Source organism: Mesoplodon mirus (assembly GCF_964341445.2).
Source record: "Mesoplodon mirus genome assembly, chromosome: 15".
Lineage (NCBI taxonomy): Eukaryota > Metazoa > Chordata > Mammalia > Artiodactyla > Ziphiidae > Mesoplodon > Mesoplodon mirus.
Window position 1 is genome coordinate 23370596 of NC_138991.1, and position 12367 is coordinate 23382962.

The 12367-nt window shown below is 44.3% G+C and overlaps 1 protein-coding gene across 2 annotated transcripts in view; it reads right to left on the bottom strand.

The window, feature by feature from the left end:
* Positions 1-12367, bottom strand: part of CNBD2 (cyclic nucleotide binding domain containing 2) — a gene marked incomplete at both ends in the record, with an annotated part of 73055 nt that overhangs the window by 33240 nt on the left and 27448 nt on the right. For both annotated transcript variants that reach the window (XM_082645053.1, XM_082645052.1), the window contains 3 exons: positions 290-404; positions 9920-10058; positions 11959-12110. In XM_082645053.1, the coding sequence (XP_082501179.1) occupies positions 290-404; positions 9920-10058; positions 11959-12110 (406 nt within the window). The remainder of the gene's footprint in view (positions 1-289; positions 405-9919; positions 10059-11958; positions 12111-12367) is intronic.

Below are 12367 nucleotides of genomic sequence, written 5' to 3' on the forward strand. Positions count from 1 at the left end.
CAGTGGTATTCAAACCTGGCTCTGTCTAGCTCCAAGCTCTCTTTTTTCCACCCCTCTCCCTGGGCTGAAGCAAAGGGGAAAGGCTGAAATTGGCTGCAGGAGTGGGCAGGAGCCTCACCTCGGAGGGCCACGTGGACCAGGTTTCCACAGCTAGTAGAAGAAGGATGTCTATCCTGCCAGGACGTTCCAGCTCTAGATTTCTAAGATTTTGTGGACCAGGCACTGAGTACCCACAGGATCAGGCACCCCCTGCTGTGCTGCGGGCTGCTGGATGTGGATATCGGCTTACCCTTGAGGTGGGTGTTTGGAGGTCTGTCGTCTATCAGCTGCAGGTGCTGCCAGATCCACTTGTGGTAGAAGGGCGAGGTCGCAAGGTCTATCAACTGCAGTACTTCACAGCTGCCCTGGACACGTCAAGAGACACAAGCAGAAGGGTCAACCCCAGCTCCAGGTAGGCTAGGCTTTGAAGATAAGCTCTCTTTTGTTTTACTTGCTTAATGCAAGTGGTTTCACGTCCTTTTTAAAAATGAAAATGTTATCTACTCATCATAAAAAATTCAAATGGCTAAAGAGGCCTGAGAACTAAAAAAACAAAAAATCACCATTGAGGATGTTATTGGGACAACTGGTGAAATTGATTATGGACTACAGATTATATATTATATCAATGTTAAATTCCTAGATTTCAAAAATTATTCTGTGGTTAATTTCTGATCTTAGAAAATAATCACTTAAGTATATAGGGGTAAATGAATATGATGAATGATACTTAACTCTCAAATGATTCAGGCAGGAAAAATATATACATATATATAAAAGCAAATATGGCAAAATGTTAATAATTGCTGAAGCCAGGTTAGGGTTATACAGAAATTCTTTGTACTGTTCTTGCAAATTTTCTGTAAATTCAAAATCATTCCAAAACTAAAAGTTTAAAAAATATTCAAATCAAACAAAGAAGAACATAGAGAAAGTTAAAACTATGTTAATCCTAACACCCAGAAATAACAGGGTAACACTTTGGTGAATATTATTTCAAACTCTTCTCTCTAAGCATATAAGATGTATAAATACAATTTTGCATAAATAAGTCCTTTAATGTAAAACAGACTCTTGTAACCTTTGTAAAAGCTCAATAATATATCAAGGACATCTTTTTATGCCAAGCAATATGGTTCTATGCTTGTTTTTAATGATTGCATATTATTCTATGTATGCCATAATTTACATAAAATTAAAAATAAATATTCAGTTGAGCAAAAGAAGTCAGACACAAGGAGCACATACGATACGATTCCATTTACACAAAGTTAAAGAATAGGCAAAAGTAATCTGTGGTGACAGAAGTCAGAAGAGTGGTTACCTGTGTGGGGGCATTTTGTCTGGGAATGGACATAAGGGAGCCTCTGAGGTACTGAAAATGTTCTCTATCTTGATTTGGGTGATGCTTACACAGGGGTGTACATATGTAAAAATCCATCAAGCTGTAAAAGTTTAGATTTGAGGTCCTTATTGCATATATGTTACACCTCAGAAACATTTTTTTTTTTTTTTTTTTTGCGGTACGCGGGCCTCTCACCGATGTGGCCTCTCCTGTTGCAGAGCACAGGCTCCGGACGCGCAGGCTCACTGGCCATGGCTCACGGGCCCAGCCGCTCCATGGCATGTGGGATCTTCCTGGACCGGGGCACGAACCCGTGTCCCCTGCATCGGCAGGCGGACTCTCAACCACTGCGCCACCAGGGAAGCCCCAGGAAAACATTTTTGAAGATTAATATTTAGTTGTTTCTAATTTGCCACTATTATATATAACTCTGATTTCATTCAGGACAACAAAATCCCCAGTTTAAAAAAACTCACCGCCTTCCCAAACTCGCCTACAGTGGGGCTGGCAGTGACTCAATTCTGGCTAATGAGATATAAGTGGAAGACTGATGGATAAATCTCCAAGGAAAGCTATGGTTATCCTTTCCACTACCTTCTGCCTGAAACTCAGATGTGATGGCTGGAGGTGGAACAGTCATACTGTCGCCATTAGGATGAAAGCCATAAACTGTGGACGATGAAGGGAGAAGCTAGAAGGGGTCTGGGTTCTTGACGACTTCCTAGGACAGCTGTTCTAGCCCTGGATTGCTTAATTCTAGACTATTAATACTGTGACCTGCAGTGGACAGCAACTTTTAACTGATAACCTTGTACTTACATCTTAATGCCCGTAGTGGTCATTAAGGCAAGTACTTGAGTTCTCCTTCCAGGCACATGGCAGGATTATACTTTTCTACCCTTTGAATTAGGCATGGCCTTCTTACCACTTTGGCCAGTTTCCTTAGCAAAGTGACTTGTGATAATCCTAGGTAGAAACTTTAAAAGCCAGGGAATTCCCTGGCGGTCCAGTGGTTAGGACTTGGTGCTCTCACTGTGGGGGCCCCGGATTCGATCCCTGGTTGGGGGACTAAGATCCTGCAAGCCGCTCAGCGAGGCCTAAATAAATAAATAAATAAAAGCCATCACTTGACTCTCAATATTACCTTCTCCTGTTCTATTGATCATGGAATCATGGGTCAAGAGGGGCCCATGTCTCCATGTGACCTGGGTCCCTGAGTGACCATGAGGAGTAAGGCTTCCTGCTGACCTGCTATGATCAGGTAGTGGGAGGAAGGAATATATCTTTGTCAATCCACTGAGATCTGAGGATTTTAAAAATAATTGTGGCTTAATCCAGTTTATCCTAATATAATAGCTATGCTTGACTATCTCCTTGGGATTCATTCCTAAAGGTATTATGCATGTTTTAAATTTTGATACATATTTCCAAACAGCCCTCCAGAAATGTTAGATAAGTTGGTTTTTTTAAAAATAAATTTACTTATTTTACTTATTTATTTTTTGGTGCATTGGGTCTTCATTGCTACATGTGGGCTTTCTCTAGTTGCAGTGAGCAGGGGCTACTCTTCACTGTGGTGCACGGGCTTCTCATTGCGGTGGCTTCTCTTGTTGCGCAGCATGGGCTCTAGGCACGCGGGCTTCAGTAGTTACGGCACATGGGCTCAGTAGTTGTGGCGCACGGGCTTAGTTGCTCCGTGGCATGTGGGATCTTCCTGGACCAGGGCTCAAACCGGTGTCCCCTGCATTGGCAGGTGGATTCTTAACCACTGAGCCACCAGGGAAGCCCCTGGAAATGTTAGATAAGTTTACACTCTGTCCAACAGTGCATAACAGAACTTGTTGTAATACATCTTTGTAGTACATTGACAACTGGGTTTTCGCAACCCTTTTAATCTTTTCTGAGAGGCAAGAAAGATACGTCATTTTTCTTATGTATTTCATACTTTATAAAATTTTAATCTTTTTAAGTAGGAATTCTAAAAGACACATTATAAAGGGTTACGGTTCAAGATAGATTACTGCTGAACAGGAAGGAGAAGAAGAGATCAAACATTTAATAAGCCCTTATTATATTCCAGGCATTGTGCTAGGAGCTTTATTCAACATTCATTCAACAAACATTTATCTACCAGGAACTGCAGGTACTGGAGAAACACACGAGCAGTTCTCTCTGGAAAGACTCTCATGGGTCTTTAATCGCATCTATATCTGTGGAAAAAACAATTTCACCATGTGTTCCCAAATGATAAACTGTTCAAAATGAGTTGATTATGGGCATTAATTATGTTTGCAATGCTAGCGGAAATCATGTTCTCCAACTTTGCCGTTACCCCAAGGACGCACAGCCACCCGATGCTGATTTCTCCCTCTAGTGGCAATACCAGTAAACTACAGGAGTCGGGACAACTGTTTTTAGCAGATGAACATTTAAGCAGCTGGACAGGTGGGAAATTAAAATGAGAAAAAAAGAGCAGTCCCTTTAGAGGTGGCAGGTGCACTTCAACTCCAGCCAGAGGGGCCACACCAGAACATAGCCTGGTATTGCCCGATCTTCTGAATATTCAAAAGAAGCCAGAAATCAGAACTTTTATGTAGAATCTTCACATTAACAATTAAATCAGGTTTTAGCAAAATACTATAAGGGATAAACCAACTCATCTACTAGGCAAGAGGCTCTCTATCTGATGTCACTTTGTGACATCTGTATTATTTTTCTCAGAATGAAGTTCAAGCATTAGAAATCACCTGCGACGCTTATTCAGATGCAGATTTCCAGAATTAATGAAGCAGAATTTCTGGGGTGAGGCAGGACTCTGCCATTTTCAGAAGCACTCTAGGAGTTTGTTATGCTTACCAAAATTTGAAAACTCTTCCCTTAGATCAGGGGTCCTCTAGCTTTAGTGCACATCAGAATCACCCGGAAGCAGATGTCAGTGTTGTCAGAACACAGATTACTGAGCCCCTTCTCCCAGAGTTTTGGGTTTAATAGCTCTTGGGTGGGCCCAAGAATTTGCATTTCTAATGAGTTCCCAGGTGTCGCTGCTGGTCCAGCGACAACACTTTGAGAACCACTGGATTAGAGGGTGACTGAGGTGAGTGAGCATGTGCTGAGCTAATCTCATCCTCACAGACTTTATGAAGTAAGCACATAGTCCAATTTTACAAATAAAGAAATGCAGGCTAAACCAGATTAAGAACCTTCTGCTGGTCAGGATGTAACCATCATGCTGAGTAAAGAAAGTCTTGAATTTATATCCCTTACTGCTCATCTCCCCCATCTTTTCTGGTTATACAGTATCAAAAGAGCTTAGAGTTAAATTTGCAGACACATGGCATTCTTGGCTTTGGAGGCAATCACCCCAATATTTTAGGAAATAGGAAGCAGATATCAGGGGGAGAAAGAACAGCAAATTATTCAGGTTGGCCTTCAGGGCTCTCCACCACCAGTTTCTCTTCTAGGCTTTCTCCCACCTCTCCTCACATGACCATCAGGATTCTCCAAACTTATCAAACTCTTCCCCCCTCCACTGGCAAGGACCTCATCCTCATCCTCGCCCTCCTCTGGGTCAGATCCTGTGCATCCAATCCCCTTTTAGTGTTAGTGTGTAGAGGCTGGAAACCAAACACTACATTTCCCAAGGTACCCTGAAGCTAAGGCTCTGGATGTGATTTGGGTTCCACCAATCCAGTACACCTGGGCAAGGCTTGGTTTTGGAACTGTGGGACATCCACTTCACTAGTGGAGACAGTGGCTTCCTGAACTTGGCAGGAGCAGCAGCACCGGTGACAGTCCAGTTCTGGACTCTGATTTGGAGTCGTCTGGGAGTCATTTTCAGTCTAGAGCCTGTTTCTTCAGGTCTCCCCTCACCAGTAAATCTGTTAGCCATTTAACATCCCACAGTAAATCCCTTCCTGCTTGCATTAGCTAGACTTGACTGTTCTCTGGGACTGAACCCAAAAACCACAACACAAACACATCCCTGGTGACGCTGAAACAACCGGCTCTTGGGTAAAATGTATGCACGTCTATACATTTTACTGTTATGAAGGGTGTGTTACACACAATTTATAAATAATAATAAAATATACCACACTTATTGGAAATTCCATATAGCCAATCGATTCTCACAGAATGCTTTTATTGACTTTGGCTGAACTCATATCAGTGGCTAGTCTATAGTCACAATTCAACCATAATTTGACAAATGAATCTGCATCCCAATCTATAAATTTAATATTATTAAGTCTGACTTGTACTCTACTGGTAAACTATTTCTCACCCTCTTATAAATTATATTCATTAAATTGAAACCTCTTTTAGCTTTAACACTATGTCTATCAGAACTTCACCTGTTCATCAATTATATAACTGCTATGATGAAACTATGATGAGTCATTTTTGAATACTGGAAAACATTTCCTTAATTTTCTGCTCTTTACAATGTAATGGCTACAGACCCAGCCCACTTTGAAATTTAATCTGCATTATAAACATTTCCTCTATAGCTTTCTTAAGACAATCAGCAAAGCCATAAATCAAGACCTGACTTAGAGAGTCTGCCTATTTCCATTGTGTGTTCACATACTCCCACCATGGTCGATTTTCAGCTACCAATGGGAAGTCACTGCACATGGAACTGAGAAGAGATGTGCACAATGGTAGAGATTTCCACCATATGGATACTATGGGCAAAAGGAACTTCAAGAGCATAGATAATAGTAAAATGCAATAAATCCAGGAAATGATAAGTTTTTCAGTATTTATTACCCTTGTTTTCAATATTTAATTGTAGGTTTATATAATTTAATTTTTAATAATTATCATGTGTACTGACTTACAAAATTCCTGAGAACTTAACAATCAGCTCTCTCAAGCCAGGAAGAGCCAGCTCCAGCACACAACCAATCTTGCCCCCTACTTTTGTCTAAGGGCCCAATACTTCAATGCTCATCTCCCACCTCACATCCTCCAGGAAGCCCTCCTTGGAGCCTTCAGCCTTTAGAGAGTTCTGCATCCTGAATTCTTGTAATTCACAGGGTTTGTACTAATCGCTTGGTAGTCGGCATTGACAACTTTGTCTACACTTAGAATCTAGTGGAGAAGATATATAAGGAGAGAGAACCAATCTTTTCTTTTTTTTTAAATATATAAATATATTTTATTTTTGGCTGCGTTGGGTCTTCGTTGCTGCGCGTGGGCTTTCCTCTAGTTGTGGCAAGCGGGGGCTACTCTTTGTTGCGGTGCATGGGCTTCTCATTGCGGTGGCTTCTCCTGTTGCAGAGCACAGGCTCTAGGCGCACGGGCTTCAGTAGTTGTGGCACTCGGGGTCAGTAGTTGTGGCTCGCGGGCTGTAGAGCACAGGCTCAGTAGTTGTGGTGCACGGGCTAACTGCTCCATGGCATGTGGGATCTTCCCGGACCAGGGCTCGAACCCATGTCCCCTGCATTGGCAGGCAGATTCTTAACCACTGCGCCACCAGGGAAGCCCCAGAGAACCAATCTTTTCCACCTTTGTATCCCTCCAGAGCCTGGGCCACTGTGTCATGATCTTGGCAAAAACTTGGCAAATGTCTGTGGTGGCTTAACGTGTAGGCAATAGGTATACAGGAGATATTAAATATGGGAGTTTGGGGGCAAAATTCTGGCTCTGCCACTTACTAGCTAGGTGGCCTTTCTTAAGGCATCTTAGCTTCAACTTCTTCATCTGCAAACTTGGAATAATAATATCTTCCTGGTAGAGCTACAGTGAAGATTTATGGTAGAATGGTACTAGGTACACAGTTATTCATCAAAGCACTGTTTGAAATAGCAAACGTTGAGATAACCTAAATATCCATCAGTTAGGGGACTGGTTAAAGTACAACCATACATATAGAATCTAAAAAAACAGTACTGATGAACCTAGTGGCAGGGCAGGAATAAAGATGCAGATGTAGAGAATGGTCTTGAGGACACCGAGGGGGAAGGGGAAGCGGGGACAAAGTGAGAGCGTAGCATTGACATATATACACTACCAAATGTAAAATGGATGGCTAGTGGGAAGCTGCTGCGTAGCACAGCACAGGGAGATCAGCTCGATGCTTTGTGATGACCTAGAGGGGTGGGATAGGGAGGGTGGGAGGGAGACACAAGAGGGAGGGGATATGGGGATATATGTATACATATAGCTGATTTACTTTGTTATACAGCAGAAACTAACACAACATTGTAAAGCAATTATACTCCAATAAATATATAAAAAAATAAAGCACAACCATACAGTAAAATACTCATGAGTGGTAAAAGAGAATGAATGAGTTCTTTATGTACTGATATGGAACAACCTACAGAAATACTCTTAAATGAAACAGCAAAGTGCAGAACAGTCTGTATAGGATGACACCACTTATGAAAAAAAAGGAAAGAACATATACACACGCATTTGCCTGTATAGAGAGAGAACGTGTGGAGGACAGAGACACAAGAAACTGGTGCTGGTGGTGGTCCCTGGGGAGGGATATTCTGGGAGAGAGAGGGGGGAGGGAGACATCACTCTTGTGAACGTTTTGAATTTTGAAGCATGTGAAGTACTACCTATTCCAAAATAAACAAAAAAAGATGAATGATGTCAGTAGAACTCCTAGCACAGGAGCAAAGAGCCTCAAAAAAAAATAGTGACTCTTATGATGATGATTATGATGATGAACTACTTAGGATTTGAGCAGGGTCAACAACTGATGGAAAGGTCAACTCAAATCCCAAGTCCCAGCTTCTGGGAAGAAGAGCTTTGGGGTCAGACAGACCTGGGTCGAACACTGCCTCATGCCCCTCATCAAATGCGTGACCTTGAACAGCCACCTAACCTTCCTTTCCACCTCTGTAAAATGGCAATAATGACAATATCAACCTCCTTAAATTTTATTTTCATTATCAACCAACAGAGCAGGGGGCAAAGGACATAAAGCAATTCACAAAACACAAAATTCAGATAGTAAACAAACAAGATTAATCTCACTAGTAATCAGAAAAAAACATAAGTTAAATCCTCAATGAGGCAGTAATTGCCACATATTAAATTTAAAAACTTTTGAAAGAATGACGGCAGAGCTTGGTGGCGCTGGCAAAGTTGTATGTTGCTGGGAGCTAGAGAAAGTGGATCCCTCCTTATGAAAAGCAGTTTGTTCCAAGAGTCATAAAAATGGTGATGCTAAGCAATTTCAATTTTGGAAATCTATTCTGTGGTAATGAGCTCATTTGTCCCTCTTCCTGGAAAGTTGTATAATGTGGTGGTATCACTTTTACAATTTAGAGATTATAATTATAAAAAGTGATCTGGAGACTTCCCTGGTGGCGCAGTGGTTAAGAATCCACCTGCCAATGCAGGAGAGACAGGTTCGAGCCCTGGTCCGGGAAGATCTCACATGCCATAGAGCAACTAAGCCCGTGCGCCACAACTACTGAACCTGAGCTCTAAAGCCGCGAGCCACAACTACAGACCCCGAGTGCCACAGCTACTGAAGCCCGCGCGCCTAGAGCCCGTGCTCCACAACAAGAGAAGCCACCGCAATGAGAAGCCCGCGCACCGCAACAAAGAGTTGCCCCTGCTTGCCGCAAGTAGAGAAAGCCCGTGTGCAGCAATGAAGACCCAATGCAGCCAAAAAGAAATAATAAATAGTGATCTGGCATCATTAAAATTCAAGAGCCAAATGCATAATTTAAATATGTACCTGTTTGTAAATAAACATGTATATGAGCTGAAGGAAGGGGTCCCCTCCCCACACCTGCCCTCTTTGTAATATAACAGCTATATCTTAACGTTCACAGCAACCCTCTGAGGGAGAGTGGCCAAAATGTGTCCTTTGTCTTTTTCTTTTTTTTTTTTAACATCTTTATTGGAGTATAATTGCTTTACAATGGTTAGTTTCTGCTGTATAACAAAGTGCATCAGCTATATGCATACTATAACCCCATATCTCCTCCCTCTTGCGTCTCCCTCCCACCCTCCCCATCCCACCCCTCTAGGTGGTCACAAAGCACCGAGCTGATCTCCCTGTGCTATGCGGCTGCTTCCCACTTGCTCTCTACTTTACGTTTGGTAGTGTATATATGTCCATGCCACTCTCTCACTTCGTCCCAGCTTACCCTTCCCCCTCCCTGTGTCTTCAAGTCCATTACCTACATCTGCCTCTTTACTTCTGTCCTGTCCCTAGGTTCATCTTTTTTTTTTTTAGATTCCACATATATGTGTTAGCATACAGTATTTATTTTTCTCTTTCTGACTTACTTCACTCTGTATGACAGTCTCTAGGTCCATCCACCTCACTACAAACAACTCAGTTTCTCTTTATGGCTGAGTAATATTCCATTGTATATATGTGCCACATCTTCTTTATCCATTCACCTGTCGATGGACACTCCTTTGCCTTTTTAAGTAGGACGTGGGAGCTCAGAAAAAGACGTGTTGAAGGCCAGGGCTCTGCCAGTCACCAGGCTACAGGACATTAGATTAGGCACGCTCTTCCCAGCTTCACCACCCTACCCCAGACCTCTTTACCTTACACACAAACACGATGGAGGATGATTCTACAAAGTCCTTTGAGATCAGCTGCCCGTATGAGAACTTCTCTTTCTTCCCCAGGATTACGAGCTTCCAGAGCTTCTCATCGGACCAGGAGTGAAACAGATCCATCTTCCTGAGGGGAAAAGCCTGTTAGACTTCATCGCCCTCTGTCACCAAGGTGGCTCAGCACTTAGCAATTTCCAGAAAAGGAGTATGTTCTCCTGCTCTTGCAAAGGCTTGAGGTGGAAGATTTCACACCCACCCTGCTCGCTAGCCTAGCCTGCAGCTGGTCTCCTGTCACTTGTCCTTTGCTCCCCTGCCCTCTTCTCAAGGCCCTGCCCTTCAGCTGCTCCCCTGAGCCTCAGACGCACCGGGGGTGGTTGGAGCTCTGCTTCTTTCACCTCCGCTCCTCCCTCCAGGAGCTTCTCCCGGCTGAATCCCCTGCCAATCTTGTTACCACTGAGCTACTCCCATTACAAGGAGCACCCAAGAGTTCCTCACTTCAGCTCACTGGCTATCCTGTCCCCCAGCCCAGCAGTCCGGGCCCTACCTTTGGTTTGGGCAGCTCATTCCAACCCCTGTCTCCTCCAGCCTATTGGCTTCAAATCCTCAGCCCTGGGCCTGGGAATGGGGGAAGTCTGGACTCTCCTCTTTTGGCCTGTTTGTGCCCTGTGGTGAAAGGCCCACCCGGCAGTGACCACCCCTTCCGCTGATCTTGAACCTCATACACCGCTGATCGTGGGCTTCCCTTCCCTCGCAGGTGGTCCCGCGGGGCTGCCAACAAAAATCATCTTAGATCTTCTCAGCTCCAACAGATTATGAGCCCTGAACTCGGGTGATTCAGGTCTCAACCTAGGCGAGGGAGCACCGAGTTCTGTCCAGGGCATCAAAGGGGAACAGGGTCAGTGCCATGCCCAAGGAGGAGAAGGGTCTGGAAACACAGGAGGAAAGCAGGGCCACCACAGAAGGAGCACCTCCTGGGCCAAGACTGAGCCACGCACTTCCCACGATCACCTCATTTGATTCTTACAATGACCTCGGGAGAGAGGAATTGTTATCCCCATTTTACTGCACAGGAGACTAAAGCCCAGAGAAGTGAAGCGACCTATCTAGGGTCCCATGGTGGATAAGCCTAAGAGCTGAGATTAGAACACGGTCCTATTTTTCTTCCACTGTATACAAAAATGAACTGCCCCTCCCTTCAGAACCGAGTCCCTCCCTTTTCGGGCTGCAGCCCCTTCATGCAGATGGCTTTCTCTCAGTTCCAGCCCACCCCTCTGCTCAACACACTTCTCTATGGCCCTGCAACCCTACAACCTGTATTCTCAGTGCCAGTGCAGATGCTCCATTTGATTTTCACTCTTTTCCTCAAGGCAAGTAACTAAAGATAATTAAACGAGCACCTGCATGCGCCTGGCTCTGTGATAACATAGGGATGATGATGGTGAAAAAGGCAGGTCTGCCCTTGCCACTGTGCTGCTTACTGTCTGATGGCACAAATAAACTGTAAAGAAAGTATTATATGATCAAGAATTACAGTTTGGATGGGACTTTACGGAAACACAGGGTAGAAGCACTGAGGGGGCACCCTCTCTATTCTGGAGTGAGGGTAGCTGGGCTTGGTTAGTGAGGCGGGGTGGTGAAGCCCAGAGACTCTGAGTCAGGCATTCTGGACACATCACCATCCTGAGCCTTGCTTCCCTCACTGTAAACTGGGGAGAAAAAGAGAAAGAACATCATGGGTTGAATGTGAGGTTAGATATAACGGGTGGTACAAAGGGCTGAGCATCCTGCCCGGCCCAGCAAGTGCTCAATGCATGTTAGCTATCCTGTTGTTACTATCCCATAAGGAAGGGATATTTGAACTGCGACCTGAAGGTATGTTAGGAGTTTGCTAGACCGAGAAGTTGGGTGGGAGGTGGGTGCCAAAAAGCATTCCAAGCAGAGAGAACAGCACCTAGTGTTCCCCACTGGGTCTAGGACAAAGGCACCTAATAGACACACAGGGGGAAGATGCTGGCTGGTGGAGTTACCTAAAAAATTCAAACCGATGTTGAGCATCCTTTTTAACTTCTTGGTCCAGTTTATTAGCAAGGAAATCCTCTCTGTCAACAACCAAGAACTCTGTTTCTTCCATACAGACCACGGTGGCCCTCCTCACTGAAGAAGTTAGAAAGCCCATTTCCTGTTGGGTAGACAGGGGCAAAGGCAAGTGAGAGGTCACCCCTGGCGTTCTGCCCACAGCCCTGACCACCTCTTCCCTGCTTCCATCTCCCCTGAGAAATCTCTCCTCCCCAGACTGCAGGTTCCCTGGACCGCCCTGTGCCCCTGCTCACTCCCTGCTTCTATGGGCCCACGCCCCTCCCTCTTAATATGCTGCCTGTGGAAAAAGAGGCAACTGGTTTGACCAGGGCAGAGAAAGGAAGCTGGAGAGGCCTTGCT